Below are 14,248 nucleotides of genomic sequence, written 5' to 3' on the forward strand. Positions count from 1 at the left end.
AGTGGCAACAATCAAATTTCACTATGGTTATCTTCAAGCTTTCCCAGTCAGATTTTCTGAAACGTAAAATGCAGATACCGCAGTTCTTGCAGGGGACACACAAGCTAGCAAGAACTGCCATAAACATTTTTGCTATGTAATATCTTTGTACCTTGTACACAGAGTTTCACTGGTGGGCCAAAATCAAGAATGTGCCTTCTATGCAAAACAGGATGAATTCAGAGGGTCTTTATTTGGCTTTTCATGTGATCTGAGTATGCAGACAGCAAATAACATATAAAATGTTGGAGGTGGGAGAAAATCGTTAATTATCAATGTTCTCATTACTGGAAAGATGGGAGCACAATGAAAATGAAATTCCAAGTCACAAAGGTTGCAGACACCTCTTAAAGAAAACTTCTTCCTAGTTTAGAACCACATAGTAGTTGAAGTTGGAGGGAACCTCTAGAGATTGTCTAGTCCAATCCCCCTGCTCAGAACAGGACATATTACATACATGCTCTAGAACTTCCACCTCTTCTCAATTTGCTCTTGGTGTCAATGCAATTTCTTTTTATCTGTGAGGCCTTCAGTCACCCAAGAGCCATCTGTGTGACCTTAGCTGTCTTCGTACCAGATCATAAACAGCAAGATTTTAAGGTGTAATTCATTATGTCCACTCTTGGCAAACAGGCTTAGAAACACTCAAAATTTCAAATGGAAAAATACGGTTCTATGAATGCAGAGAAACTAACCCATGGTATATATTTCACACTGACAGAAGAAGGATTAATGCTCTTTTTAGAAACCAAGACATGTAACAGCACAGTTTATAAGACTTAGCAGAATGGACTATGGAGGACAGTCTATAATTCTACAGGAGCTGCTGTCAAGAAAATGTCAATGAAGTCCCAGTGTCTCCAGGTAGGTCAACATGGCCCTGTGTCCTGATCCAATGTCAGGGGAGGTTTCGATATGATCCCAAGAGCGAGATTAAGACACAAACGAGGTCAAATACCGTATACCCAAAACAGGTTTTTATTATTAAAGAAGTGAAGAGGGGTAGCAATAGGACAGAATGGAAGGAAAAGATAGAAATAAAGTAAGGATGCGGGATAGAGCTTTGAGAATAGTCACCACCATGGATACAGCGGCGTCCCGTTGGCCCTCAGTCTTCAGTTCTTCGGTGGTGGGTGCACACAGATCTGGCTTCGATGGTAGATGCACCCTGAGCAAAATTTTCTGCTGCCTTTTTAAGTTCATCGTATCAGCTGATCAGGGTATCTGCTCACTTTTAGGTTTTTTTTCTCTGGTCCCACAGGTTTTGTTGCATCTGGCTTCAGGGCAGGAACGTTTGCCTCTTGTCAGTTCATTAGCAATGCATGCATGGAGTCTGGCCTACACAATAGAGCCACAAACGGCTACAGGATGGGGCAACTCAGCACAGGTCTGCCCCTTTGAGGCTTGTTTAAAGAGTCCAGACAATGCAACCGCAAAGAAGTGGGGGGGTGCATCCTTCAATACACTCCCGCTTCTCTGGGAGACACTCCCCAGACCAATTCACAGGCCGCAGCAGCTTCTCTTGGAGGTTTGCACAGACACAACCAAGCTTTGAGACAGTCATAGGACACTTCAGTCTCTCACACGTGTGGCCTTACCTAACCTGTCTGAGGCATTTATCTGATGCCTTAGGAGTGCTTGCAGGGTTTTACAGCTGAGAGGTTTAAGCAGCTACTGCCTCATGGTTGCTTCCTCGCTCAGATGAGATGCCTGACAAGCAGTAGGTGGGGAGTGTGTTCGCATGTCAAGGGGGGCTGCAAGGTCTGTGTGTTAGCAGGACTGCTGCGATTGAGCTTGGGATCAAAAGCTCAGTCCTCTAACTACTTAGACTGCCCTAAGGCTGCTGTTTCACAAGCAGTTGTCAAGGTTAACAGCTCCCTCTTGCCAAAGGGGAAGGCTCGCTCTTTCTCCTCCCCTGCCTTTTCTTATGCTCCCCGATTCCAGTCACACGGTCCTCAAGATTTTCTTGCCCTGGTAAAATATGATCCAGTTTTTCCACCGGGTTAATTTTTTGCCAGATCAGTAAGTTAAATTTGCTTGCCTAGAGGGGTCCCTCAGGTGCTAGAGGGAGGGTGGCATGAGGTAAGGAGTTGGAGCACACCGCTGAGAGGGAAAAGAAAGCCGAGAAAATAGTGGGAGAGGCTTCTCCTTTCTGGTGACAGTCAGCTCTTACACAGGGTCACCACATGTCCTGAAGCTGTAGCTCAACAGGACACTGTGCATCAGCCAAGTTATTTCTCCTGTGAAAAAAGGCATAACCTATAAGCAAGTCATTTTTTCACTTAGCTGCAGTCCAGAGGCACTACATTAGAGTAGTGGTAAACAAGGCTAAATTAACATAAAATCCTTCTGGGGTTAAATATGTCCTATCCACATATTCCACCTATGTGAATGCAGCTCCTCCTCCCCACCCCGTCCCCTAGTGCCACAGCAAATCCGTACCTAAGCACTCCTGTTCATGTTCATCACAACTTCTGAGGAGAGTAAATTTCTGTAAAGTTTGTGATCTTTCAGCAAAGTGACATTTGCTAGCAAGTTCACGCTGACATCAGTGCTTCAAAATGCTGCCACCTTCTGTGGAAAACTGGAAATTTAGTCATATTCTTCTGTCCCATGAATTGAGTTTTTCTGAATTTTGGAATTTAATGCTTTATAAGAATGCTTACTTCTTTACTACTTCCCTGATGTACAGCAAATTACTATTCCACGGAAGGATGTGAGAAAATCTAGATTTACTTCCTTCATGTTCCTAAGAAAGAGGGATGGGAAAACATCATATTAACTTTACAAAGTTAGTGATAACATAAAGAAATGCTTTTATCATCCTTCAGGAAATTTACAGGCAACCCAGTCATTAAAGTATCCTTCATCTGGAAAGTACTCTGCAGGTCACTGAAGGAGAGCAGGAGACCACATGTTGCTGCGTTCATTGCAGCAATGCAGATTATCATGCATTAAAGAGGGGCTGTTATAGGAAGTTATAAATAACATCTTCTATCAGCTTTTTCAAAAACTGCAGCTGCTGAAAATTTCCATTTGTCTAGGACAAACTGTGCTTCAATTTAGTGCATCCAGAAAGAGAACTTATCATGGAAGGCCATTAATAAAAAGACAAAAAAAATTTGCAAGCAGAACAAAACATCTTCAGGTAATTTAATCTATATATAAAAAACTATGCTCTTCAGCAATCTGGCTGCAATTTCCAACAATTAATCCCATAAATGTAATAGCTATAGAAATCAATAAAATGTTTGGAAGATTATACAATAGGCCTAAGAAGTTTATAATAAAAATCAAAATAACCACTTTTTAAATACTTCAGACATTAACAAAAGAATATTTGCAGAACATCTATGCTGTGTAGCTTGCAAGTACTAAAATACTTGTGTGGTCTCTGTTAGATCAGCAAACAGTAACCAGAAATCTGTACATGAAATTAGAAATCTCCAGGAGAAACCCTGTCACATGCTGCCATTCAAAACCTTTTCTTCTCACATCTTTCACAGTCATTTCTCAGTTGGCTAATAGCAAGGTTCATCATGCTGTTCTGGAGTCATTCTGATACAGTGATGTATACACATCATTATGTAAATTTACAGACAAATAAACCGAGACTGTGTCTATATTAGCAAGTGGAACATACTGATAGGAGTGGATATGCACAGCAAAGCTACTTAACGTAGAGATCCTGACACACTTGCTGTATGTATTTCAGGTGGGACGTACTTCAGGTTAGCCCTAGCCTAGTAATACGGACGGAGTGCACTAAGTACACAGGAGGTGTCTCTACATTAGTATTCCAGTTAGGATCTGCAGCGCACTTTAAAGGAAACCTTCTGATGGCTCCCACTTGCCATGCAGGGTCTTGGAGCATGCATAATGGATTCCTTTTGAAGGAAACCAAACCGACTGGTACATCCCCAGGACATACCCAAACCTGCATCCACAGGGCTAGACTAAAGCTGGTCCGGACTGGCATGTCAGTGGTGTGATATCAGATCCTCAGCTCCCATTCTTTCGCTCAGAACTTCTTTTACTTGCCAATGTAGAAGTAGGCTCAGACATGGAAACATCCTGAGGGAATTAAGCCACAACGAAAGGTTAGATGAGGTACAAATCCATTACCCAGTGTAGCAAGGCCTGAAATATCCCAGACAATGGAAAAAACGGACAAATACATGGCCAAGCTATAGAATGACTTGTGAAACACAGTGCAGAACACAACTTTCAAAACAGCTAGCTAGCATCTGCAGGGTTACTACTGAACTTAGGAAAGCAAACATCGCTGGACTCAAAAAGGCAGTTCAGAGTGAAGTCATTGCTCTGGAGAGGGAAGTGCACATGAACAGGAGTAGGACACATCCAACAAGCCTCTCTAGTCTCTGAGACACAGGTGAGCCTCAGTCCCACTTTTACACTCAAGCAACATACACTGGCACAATGCTGCACCTGCATTAAGGAAACTGACTGCTGTCAGTGTGCCTAAATCAAAGCTCAGCATCAGGAAATCCCCAGTAACCCCAAAATGTATCTTGAGAGGTTTCCAAAGGTGGTGTTAGAGCAGAGATCACTTCCAGTACAGCACCAAACCGATCTTCAGAGGGATTTCCAAACCCATTTGTGAGAAGGAGCCCACACGCACTTAGGAAGTGCTGCTGCGAGCACGTACTTCTGTAACACCACCATTACCAGGAAGCATATGACTTGGGGAGATTTTTTACTTTGCATTTACCTATGACTGGCAGTCATGAGGTGTCATTGACATGCTGCGGGTCACCATGTAAGTCACTTCCTCACCACTGGCCTGTCAGCACGAGCTGCCACTCTTCCCCACGTTTCTGGCAGGCGGGGAGCCTAATGACAGAGACCGAGGGCTTACCAACCAACCCGCGCCCCAGCCAGCCGGGGCGAGCTGACCGAGCCGCCGAGATAACACCACGCCAGGCCGGCCAGGCCGGGAAGCGGGCAGCAGCGCGCACCCGCTGCAGCGGTGGGGGCAGACCGCCCACCCCACAGACAGTCCCTGAGGGCGGGCGGTGGGGCGGGCCCGATCCCCGGCGGCCGGCAAAAGCCACCCCGCCCGGCGCCCCAGAAGTGTTCCCCTCACACAGGCCGGGGCGGCTGTGGCGGCCACTGCGCATGCGTAGACGGCATCCTCTGCCCCCCTCCCCCCCCCCCCCCCCCCCCCCGCCCCGCCCGCCGGAAGTGTCCCGTTTGCGGCGGGGGAGGCTCGAGCGGCGGCGGGGCGGGGCTGCCCCGGTGCCCGGATGTAAGCGGGCTGGGGCTGGGGCTCGGGCTCGCGCTCGCCGCGGCCGTTTCGCAGGGGATAGGACGAGGGCGCGAGCCGCGCTGAGCTCGGCGCCACAACCTGCGCGCGCCTCCGCTCGCTCACCCACCCGCGTCCCGCTCCCCTCCGCCTGCGTGCGCGCGCGCGCACGCACGCACGCACGCGCTCCCCCCCCGCCTTCGCCGCGCGCCCCGCCCCCTCCTCCCCCTTCCCCCCCTCTCCCCCGCAGCTGGCGAGCCGGGCGCGGAGGGCGGCTCGCGCTGCCGGCACGTCGCTGACACTCGCGCGAGGTAAGCGGCCGCCTCGCGCCGAGGGGGGGGGCGGTGTGTGAGGAAGTTGTACCCCCCACCCTCCCCCGCCTCTTGTGCCAACGGCTCCTGTCAGCCTTACTCCCCCCCCACTCCCCCGCCCCGCTCCGTGACCGGTAGCCCGTTCGCGGAGAGGTGCCGTCTGCCCCCGCCTCGGGGCCGAAAGGCCGGCGTCTCCTCCTCGGGCCTGCCTCGCCGGCCGCGGCCCGGGCTCGGGCCTGCCTGCGGCCGCCGCTGCCTCCGCGATTGCGGTGGGAGTTCGCGGGCGATACCCTCTCGCCGACTGCTCGCGAGTGGGAGCTGGGGGGTGTGGGGGACGCCCCGCGGTGTACGGCTGCTGCTCCGCGGCCCCCGCCTTGCCCCTCGGTGGCGTTGGCCTTGGCCTGAGGAACTCCTGGCCGGGTTGAGGGGCTCGCTGCCAGGCCCTGCTTCAGAAGGGTTGTTACGGTGGGGCGCTGAGGTGGATGACACTGGGCCACGCTTGGAGGCCTTCCCTTTTCTTTCTTCCTCTTAAGTTCCGTCGTGGGGTCTCAGCCGGGAGTTAAGGCGCAGGGGGCTGCAAGGTTCTGTCATGGCAGTCAGCAGGGGAGGCTTATGCGTGAGACCCCAGCGTGCTGTCAAGCAGGTGGGCCCCCAGTCTCAGCAGAGACCAAGGGCTCGTCCCTGCTTTAAGGACTTGAGGGTGTGGGAGTTGTGTGTCTCGGTTTTTCCCTGACTTTTTGCACCAAAACCTTTGATTGTTGTGTAGTTTGTTCTCATACTTCTGTGTCTTCCCTTCTTTCCATAATCTGGCTTGTACTAGAGGGGACTTCTTCAGGGCAGAAACTGCCAGTTCTTGATTGTCAGGAAAAGCCCTTGCTCTGCTGTGCAAAATTTCAGTAGGAAAGAAATGACTATTAAAGAGCTAGTTCTCTTTGTGGGAGGAGTATGTATCTGTCAGTGTCCTGAGAAGCAGTATCGGTGAGGGAAGGATTATATTTTCTGTTTTGTACTTGGAAGTCTTTCCTGAGCATGCCATGTCATGTGGCTGAGAGTGACAGTGATGTCTGTATATGTCTGGAAAAAAACCAAGAAGGTCTAGGTGTATACAGCATGTGTCATGGTGTTCTCAAATTCTGAAACTCAGTGTTATGCTCTAAACTAAGAGAATACATGACCGAAGACTTATTCAACAACTAGGGCTGTTATTTTCAGGTTGAGGGGCTATACTGCAGCTCTGACGGATAATCTTTGACTAGTGGAAACCTATCGGCTTTCTAAGTGTCACAGAGCTCGTGAGTTATTAGAAGTAAGGCATACAAATTCTGTTACCTGCTCCTTAGGGAGAGACATAGAAATAGCACCATGAAAAGTCCTATTAGAGATTTTTTTCCCTGGATAGAATTAAAAAACATATCTCAGATATGAGTCGCTGGTCATGCAGCTGCTTTAAAGGAGAAAGTCAGAGGACAGCACTGGTGTCTGGAATTTGAGCATTATCAGTATTGCATAGTTAAAAGGGTCTTCATAAAAGAGTGGATAAATGAAAATGAGGTTGAGGACAATTTAAAGTCTGAAAGAAAAGAAAAAGTACAGCTCTTCTTCCTTTTGGATAATGAATAATTATCAAAAGGAGCTTAATGTAAGTATCTTTCAGATTGTCAGAGAAAGACATGCATTTGTCAATACTGGAAGGCTTACTATAGTTGTAATGAAATGAAAATACCTGGTCTGTGTTACACAATGGGTAACTTAAAGTTCCTGTTTGACCTTAAAATCTGTCAAATTTTACATCAGATTAATTAAGGTTTGAAAAGTAATATAATTCTGTTACTGAAATATTTCTTTGTAAGTCTGTCAATGGCAAAAATTAATAGATAATTCTTGACCTAAAAAGGTGATATGGAAGCTCTGAGCATTGAGTCTTCCAGCAAACTTAATTTAAAAAAAAATTAGTGAAACTTTGCTGAACAGTTATTACTTATGCCATAATACAAAACCAGTGTCTTTGAATAAGAGAACTTAAAAATTTCAGAAGCCACAAATAGATGTAAAAGGTATGATCAACCAAATCTGTGAAGACTTTTTACTGAGGATCTCTGCTAGTTTTCAGACTCTTGTGCAGATTAACTTCTGCATTGTTAACATCATATCGGTTCTCATGAAGTCATCTTTAACTGTTCAAGGCAAATGTCTCAAATAATGCTACTTTCTAGCCTTTCTGTCTCTGATTTGTAGCTTAAGTCATATTAGAGAGAACAGTTATGGGCAGTTGCTGATGTCTATGACGTTCTCTAGTAGCAGCCACAAAACTTAGTAGAGTCCAATGGATTTATTCACTGTTGCTGTGAGGCACAAGATTGATAGCAGGTCTGCTTTTTTGCCGGCTATGAAAGAGAGCAGCATACTATCTTCTGGAAAAATGCAAAAGGCTAAGAAACTCCCTTTCAAGGGGTGCTATTATCTGCCACCTTTCGAAAGGTAAAAAGGGTAATGCTTAAGACAGCAAAATGCCAAAGATTGTTGGATATGGAAATCAATTTTGTGTGTGTGTTTGTTTTTTTTTTTTAAATTGATTATGAGAGAACTTTAAAGCTAAGCATTGTTTGAAGAGATGGAAGAGGGTGGGAATGCCAAATTCAGAGTCTGAGAAGGAAGTTAATAAAGTTCTTACTGCATGAACATTTTATATTCTTTATAGGTGGCATGAAACATCCTGTTCGTAAGCATATACATAAGGAATGCTCTTGGCACACCTTGATAAGTTACTTTGGCCTAAACATCGATTGCCTCTTGTAAAAACCTGTAAGTAAAATAAATGTAATTTGATTGGAGATTGCTTTGGTGATTTGCTTTCTGATCACAGTTAACATGATCTGCGTCTAATAGGAAAAGTGAATATCAGTTACCTTATTTTGTAAAATGGGTGAATCTTTGGTTATATTAACTGACACTGTAACAACAGTTGACAAAGACTGAAAGCTGGATCAATTATTGTGTTTTACAGAAATGGCAGCTCAGAAAAGGAAGTCTGTGTTAGTAGAGCCTTCTGCTAAACGTCCAAAGCTGGACAAGAACAGCAAACCATCATCGGTGAAGAAGGAAAAAGAGGTGTCAGATACAAAACATGTCTCAAATAAATCAAAGCCTAGTCAGTGTGCAGTGCAGGAGAAAACTGTGCTCAAAACCTCTGTCAAATCAAACAGGTCGGTGACAAAATAAGTAATTGTTCTAGGTTATTTTTGTAGACTAAATTAGTGCAGAAAAAATCTAAGCAGAATGAATTTGAGTTAAAAATACAGCTAAATAGTTAAATAGTACTAGTGGGAAGATCAGCCTTAAATCGAGTATGATATCTAGTGCATCATTCTTCTCTGGAACTGTGTTAGTGTCTCAAAATCCAGAAAGACTTCATCCAGAAAGGTTTCTGAAGCAAAAATAAATCTAATACTATGTAAGCTGATACTTTATTTGAAAGCCACAAGTATCAACAATTAAAAACTGTTAGAGATGTTAAAAAGCATTCATCTGGGGTTCACAGTTCAGTCTTGCCATGCATAAAAAACATTTAAGTGCTACACTTAAGAGTAACCAGGTGGAAATGAAGTCTTTTTTTAGAATTATTCCAGAGAACATTCTTCTAAAAGTATTGAGGGTGTAAGATCTAGCATTTTTTAAAAAGAAAAGAAGAAAAAGAGGCAGAGGTTAGTAGGAATAAGAGTCTTATGACAAATTCTACTTTCTGGCTGCTGAAAAAATAATTATTTGAATCTTTCAGTGACAACACCAATGAACCTGAACTAGGAATGCGTATGACTACAAGATCGTCAGGATTCAACTCGAATAATAAAACAATACCTGACAAAAAGGTCCAACAGCAGCCTAAATCTACAAAAAATAAGGAGGTATGCCAGAAGAAATCTGTGCAAGAAATTCCAAAGTCAAAATGCATAATTGCGCCAAATGAGCCAGTAATGAGGAGATCACAGAGACTGCAGCAGTTAACAAATGTACATGTACCAGCAAGATCCCTGCGCAACAGAGAAGTTAAAGAAGAAAAAGCTTTGGAAGTTAAACAAAGTAGCCAGGCAAAAAGACAAGCTCACAGTGTTGCAGTAAAAGTACTTAAATCTGCTGGAGAGAAGACGGAACAGAAGAACACAAAAATAAAGCCAAACAATACAAATGAGGATAAAGAAATACATGTAGAAGTGACCAGCTCTCTGAAAGAGAAAAAATGTAAAGCAGACAATAAAGATGATAATTCCAACAGCATTCAACACAGCCTTCAAGGGTCATCAGTATGTCCTGATGAAACTCTTGGGGAAGTTAAGAAAGACCAAATGGGCCCTGTATCTCCTATTCCTAGCAACACAAAGAAAGTGGAAACGGATTCTCTTAAGCCAAATTCTAAGACAGTAACTAAGGAAAAACAACAAATGCATCACAACGTAAAAAGCAGTACAAAACCAAAAAAGATTTCACAGCCATCTGTAAGTGAAACAAATGTGGCTGATCAACCAGAGAACGATGCAAAATCCAAAAGGGTAAGCATCCTTGAACTTTGTGAAGAAATTGCAGGTGAGATTGAGTCAGATACGGTAGAGGTGAAAAAAGATTCTCCTAATGCTGAGTATAGAAAACCAGAAGAAAAGCATGCTGAAATACAGCTTCAACAAAGTGAAATGCTTACTCAGAAAGAACCTAGTCAAAGTACTCAGTGCAAACGTTTTTTCCCTAGCAAAAAAGGAATGCCTGTCAAATGCACTCTGAATGGTAGAAGTAACTCCTCAAACAAAAACTCTAAATGGACCAAAATTAAATTGCTGAAAGCTAGTAACATGAAGCAAAGTAACTTAAATTCTGCAAATGCCCCCAAGCTTTCCTTGTTAAAAGATTACCCTGAAGTTTCAGAGGCAAGTCAAATGGCTACAGAAGCAGAGCTTTCGAAGGCACAAGGCAACCTGTCAATAACAGGACTCTCTGAGAATGAAAGTGCAACTTGTGTGCAGGAGAAATCAGATCCTTCATCTGAAAGAGCTGGAGCTAAAGAAGTGACATTAGAAATAAAACAGCCCACAAAGAGAGGTGCAGAAAATGGTTTGTTGCGTAATTTGACAAAACATTTATGTGAGCCAAGACCAGATGAGGTAAGTCATTTTAATTATGGTGTATGGTGGGAGGGTGTTCTAAATCTGTTCTGTTTTCTGAGAATGCCATGCTCAGAAAGTTTGTTTTAACAATGACTTTATTTTACAGTAACTTAACATTTTCAGACGTATTAAATATCCTTTACTAGTGCGTTGTCATAGGATGATAGTAAGCTGGAGAATGAATCTGTTCCACCCTCCTAAGTTCTGTAGTTAGCTAAATGTTGATTGGTAAAATTTCCTGCTGGAGCTGGAGGTTGTACAGATTCATATGGACGATTTTTGATGACTTAAGCTTTCATAGCTGTTCTGATCTGAAAAGGTGTATTAAAAGAAATGAGAGGAAAAAAAGTGTGCTCTGTCTGAATGAGCTTCTATTAAAATTTAAGATTTTAAGGACAAAAGTGTTCTATAGAAACTATTCTACAAGCTTATATATAAAATGAAAAAGATTTTTTGCAAAATTAATACCACAAACTTCAGCATGGACTAGCTAATCAGTTGCATTTTGTTTGTTTGAAATAATATAGAAATCAGAAAACAGGTGCTGTATTCAAGATATTAATACTTAGTTAGCTCAGTGATTTTGTTAATAGGTTAGAGGCATTAAATAGTTAAGGTTTTCTGTTTAATGTTTTCTGTGTTGTTTAGAGATTTCGATTACATTTGGAATCAAGTCCAGAAAGTTCTCCAGTAAAGTATGTTACAGCTCCTAAACCACCAAAACAATTAAAAAAAGAACCCGGAGAAAGTGAATCTCAAGGTAACTGTTTACTACTAATTTTTCCTCTTCTTCTGGCCAGTTATATGGGAAGCATAAGTCTTCCTTTCAGAGGAGTGTTTCACAGAATAAGGTACAGTTGGCACAGAACTAAACTTCTGGGATTTGAACTGTTCACCAGAGTTTTCATATTTGTGTGTCACACCCATGGCCTCTTTAGTAGCAGCGAATGGCCTTTTATCTCTGGACTGTGTGGTGGGAGAGCTGTCTCTTTTCTACCCAGCTCAGCGTTTAGTGCTTCTTTGTGCTTTATGCGTGAATGTTTTAATGCTTAAATATACACCATTTGAGTGAAAGTGAACGGACAACTTTAAAAAAACCCCCAACAACCAACCAAACAGAAAAAAACCCAACCAATCCTTTCCTTTTCCATGTAATAAAGTAGTAAAACTTTCATATTTCAATTGGGTTCTTCTCTTAGACCAGTTTCTCTTAAGGGTTCTCTGTTGGTTACCGCTTCTTTTGAATAAGTACTTGCATTTCTTTCTCCTATATTGTTCGACTTGATCTTGACCAAATTATTAATTGAGTAATCACTCTCCTGTTTTTATTACATAGTCTTCATTTATCAGCCTGTGAATGCAGTTGTCAAAACTTATGATGAGTGTGATGTGAATATTTTGACTCAAGTACATTTGACTAAGAAATATTATCAGTGGATCACTAACATATCTCTTAGTTAACTTCCTGCTTGATATTTCATCCTTTTGGGTTTTTGGTTAGTTGGGGTTTTTGTTTTGGTTTGAGTTCTGGTTTTGTGATTTGGTTTTTTTTGATGTTTTAATCTGAACCTGATTTAGAGTGTAGGTTTTTTTCCTGCCATTGTAGGGTATTTTTGAAGGGCAAAATGCTCTAATGGTACTGTTAGAGAATATAAAAAATGTTTTTTCTTTCTTTTGCTATCCTTGATTCTTTCTTTTCCTTAACTGTTACAGAACGTACCTCGGATGGGGGCATACTATACATTTATGATTCTAATACTATACGTAGAGCTATTTATATGGGTTTTGGTATAAAAAGATTTGAACTGCTATGTAGTTTCACTACTGGCCTTGTTCAGCTGCTGGCAAACTGCAGAACGGCTGTGGAAGTGTTGAAGAAAATGGCATGTTTTTTGAAGTATATGTAGAGGAACATCTGAATACTGCCTCAAGGTTGCATCTTTTTTTAGTGGCCATGAACAAATTGCAACATTGTCTTGAATATGTTTTTGAAAATCACTATTTGTGTAGCTCAAATTTCCTTTGCAACTAAAAACTTTATAATGAAGTCATAATCTTTGATTAATTGTAGGTTTGGCTCCCAAGCAGTTGACACCTGCTTCATTTACAAATCAAACTTCTGAAACTGAGAACAGGTACAGTATTTCATTCATTATGAAATTACAGTAACCCTCTATAGAGTTATGAGACATTTTATTATAAGACTAACCGTTCTATTGTCTCCTAGCCTCAACTTTCAGTTTCAAATAAGTGACTTGTCCTTTATAAAAATAGACTTTCATTTTACCCAGTTATTAAGGGATATTTTTATTTTGTTAAGAAAATTATTAAGATAATTTTAACTGCACATTTAGTTTAAAAAGTAGAATTTAACAGAGTTGGGAAAATATTTCTGATGGTCTTTTCCTCAAATCCAATAACGAGAGAGTATGCGAACGGTTTACCACATGATTTTTGCTTACAGAATTATTTCGCTTACTTCTGGAAGAGTTTTCTAATCCTTAAATTATGGGAGTCTTGTATATATGAAATCTTTTTAGGTGGGGAAGAGGGGATTTAATTTGGGATAGTTTTGTGATTGTTATGAAATGAAGGTGTCAGCTGCCATATGAAAATGATTCTTGTTCTTACTACTAACAGTTCAAATTTATGTTTTTATCCTTGATCATGTTGCCTGTTGTAGTTCTTGAACAATTCTGACATAGTCTCTGGTTTTAGCCAGTTACAAGCTAAAGACAATAATTTTTTCATACCCAATACCTTGAACAGCAACATAGTTGGCACAGTGGTTAGTATATTGATACTGTTTTCTATATTCATAATGGAGACAAGAAAAAATTACGCGGTTTGTTTTCAGTACATCTACATAGATCAGATTAACAATTTCTAACTAACCAGTCCTTTTGTACATGTTGAAAAACTCTACTACTATGGAATTTCACAGAAGATGGGTGGTAAGGTAGATGTAAAACTAGTTAAATGAGTATTTTTAGATTTTTCAATAAATATTACAATAACTTTGATTTCTCATATTTTTATTCTCAACTGCCAAACAATTTTATGGCATCTACTTACATTTATTAACTTTATTAGCTGAAAAAGCCCATATTGCTCTACTGTTATTTAGATATATATTTTTCTTGTGAGAGCTTTCTTACCCTGCTTTCCATACTCTATCCAGGATTTAAGCCATCATTCTTTCTGTGGTACTCCTGCTGTAACATAGAGTAATGTGCGTACCTACAGTGTAGCTCTCTTTAGACCTTCGTAAGAAAAGGTTGCAGTGGGAAAAGGCAAACCTTGAAGTAGCTACTTAATGCAAATTTGGGGGCACATGATAGGAATACAGAAATTCACTCTGAATTAGCACAAAAAATGCTGTTTTAAAAATGTCTGGCAAGAGTTTTTCTTTTTGAAAAAGCTCACTGAATTAACCTGCTACATGTACTACAGCAGCTGGTACAATTAAGTGTTTGGCCCTA

The 14,248-nt window shown here is 41.9% G+C and overlaps 1 protein-coding gene and 1 long non-coding RNA gene across 7 annotated transcripts in view; one reads left to right on the forward strand and one right to left on the reverse strand.

Annotated features, from left to right (window-relative positions):
• Positions 1-994: 994 nt before the first annotated feature.
• On the reverse strand, positions 995-5,170 carry LOC141922035 (uncharacterized). Of its 2 annotated transcripts, XR_012622867.1 has the most exons (4): positions 4,772-5,170; positions 3,971-4,113; positions 2,482-2,788; positions 995-2,279 (listed from the first exon to the last, which is right to left on the reverse strand). It is a non-coding gene; the product is annotated as an uncharacterized LOC141922035 (long non-coding RNA). The 2 variants fall into 2 exon arrangements; XR_012622866.1 differs by having other exon boundaries at positions 2,482-4,113.
• Positions 5,171-5,287: 117 nt separating this feature from the next.
• Positions 5,288-14,248, forward strand: part of ESCO1 (establishment of sister chromatid cohesion N-acetyltransferase 1) — a 34,191-nt gene continuing 25,230 nt past the window's right edge. Inside the window, exons 1-6 of one of the 5 annotated variants that reach the window (XM_074821058.1) lie at positions 5,288-5,308; positions 8,315-8,418; positions 8,621-8,819; positions 9,392-10,763; positions 11,415-11,526; positions 12,838-12,901. In XM_074821058.1, coding sequence (XP_074677159.1) covers positions 8,623-8,819; positions 9,392-10,763; positions 11,415-11,526; positions 12,838-12,901 — 1,745 coding nt within the window. In that variant the 5' untranslated portion in view covers positions 5,288-5,308; positions 8,315-8,418; positions 8,621-8,622. Of the gene's footprint in view, positions 5,309-5,338; positions 5,617-5,831; positions 7,256-7,888; positions 8,095-8,314; positions 8,419-8,620; positions 8,820-9,391; positions 10,764-11,414; positions 11,527-12,837; positions 12,902-14,248 lie in introns of those variants that run through there. The other 4 variants (XR_012622877.1, XM_074821040.1, XM_074821048.1 and 1 more) reach the window with 4 other exon arrangements.

This window comes from Strix aluco, chromosome 1, assembly GCF_031877795.1.
Source record: "Strix aluco isolate bStrAlu1 chromosome 1, bStrAlu1.hap1, whole genome shotgun sequence".
NCBI classification, from domain to species: domain Eukaryota; kingdom Metazoa; phylum Chordata; class Aves; order Strigiformes; family Strigidae; genus Strix; species Strix aluco.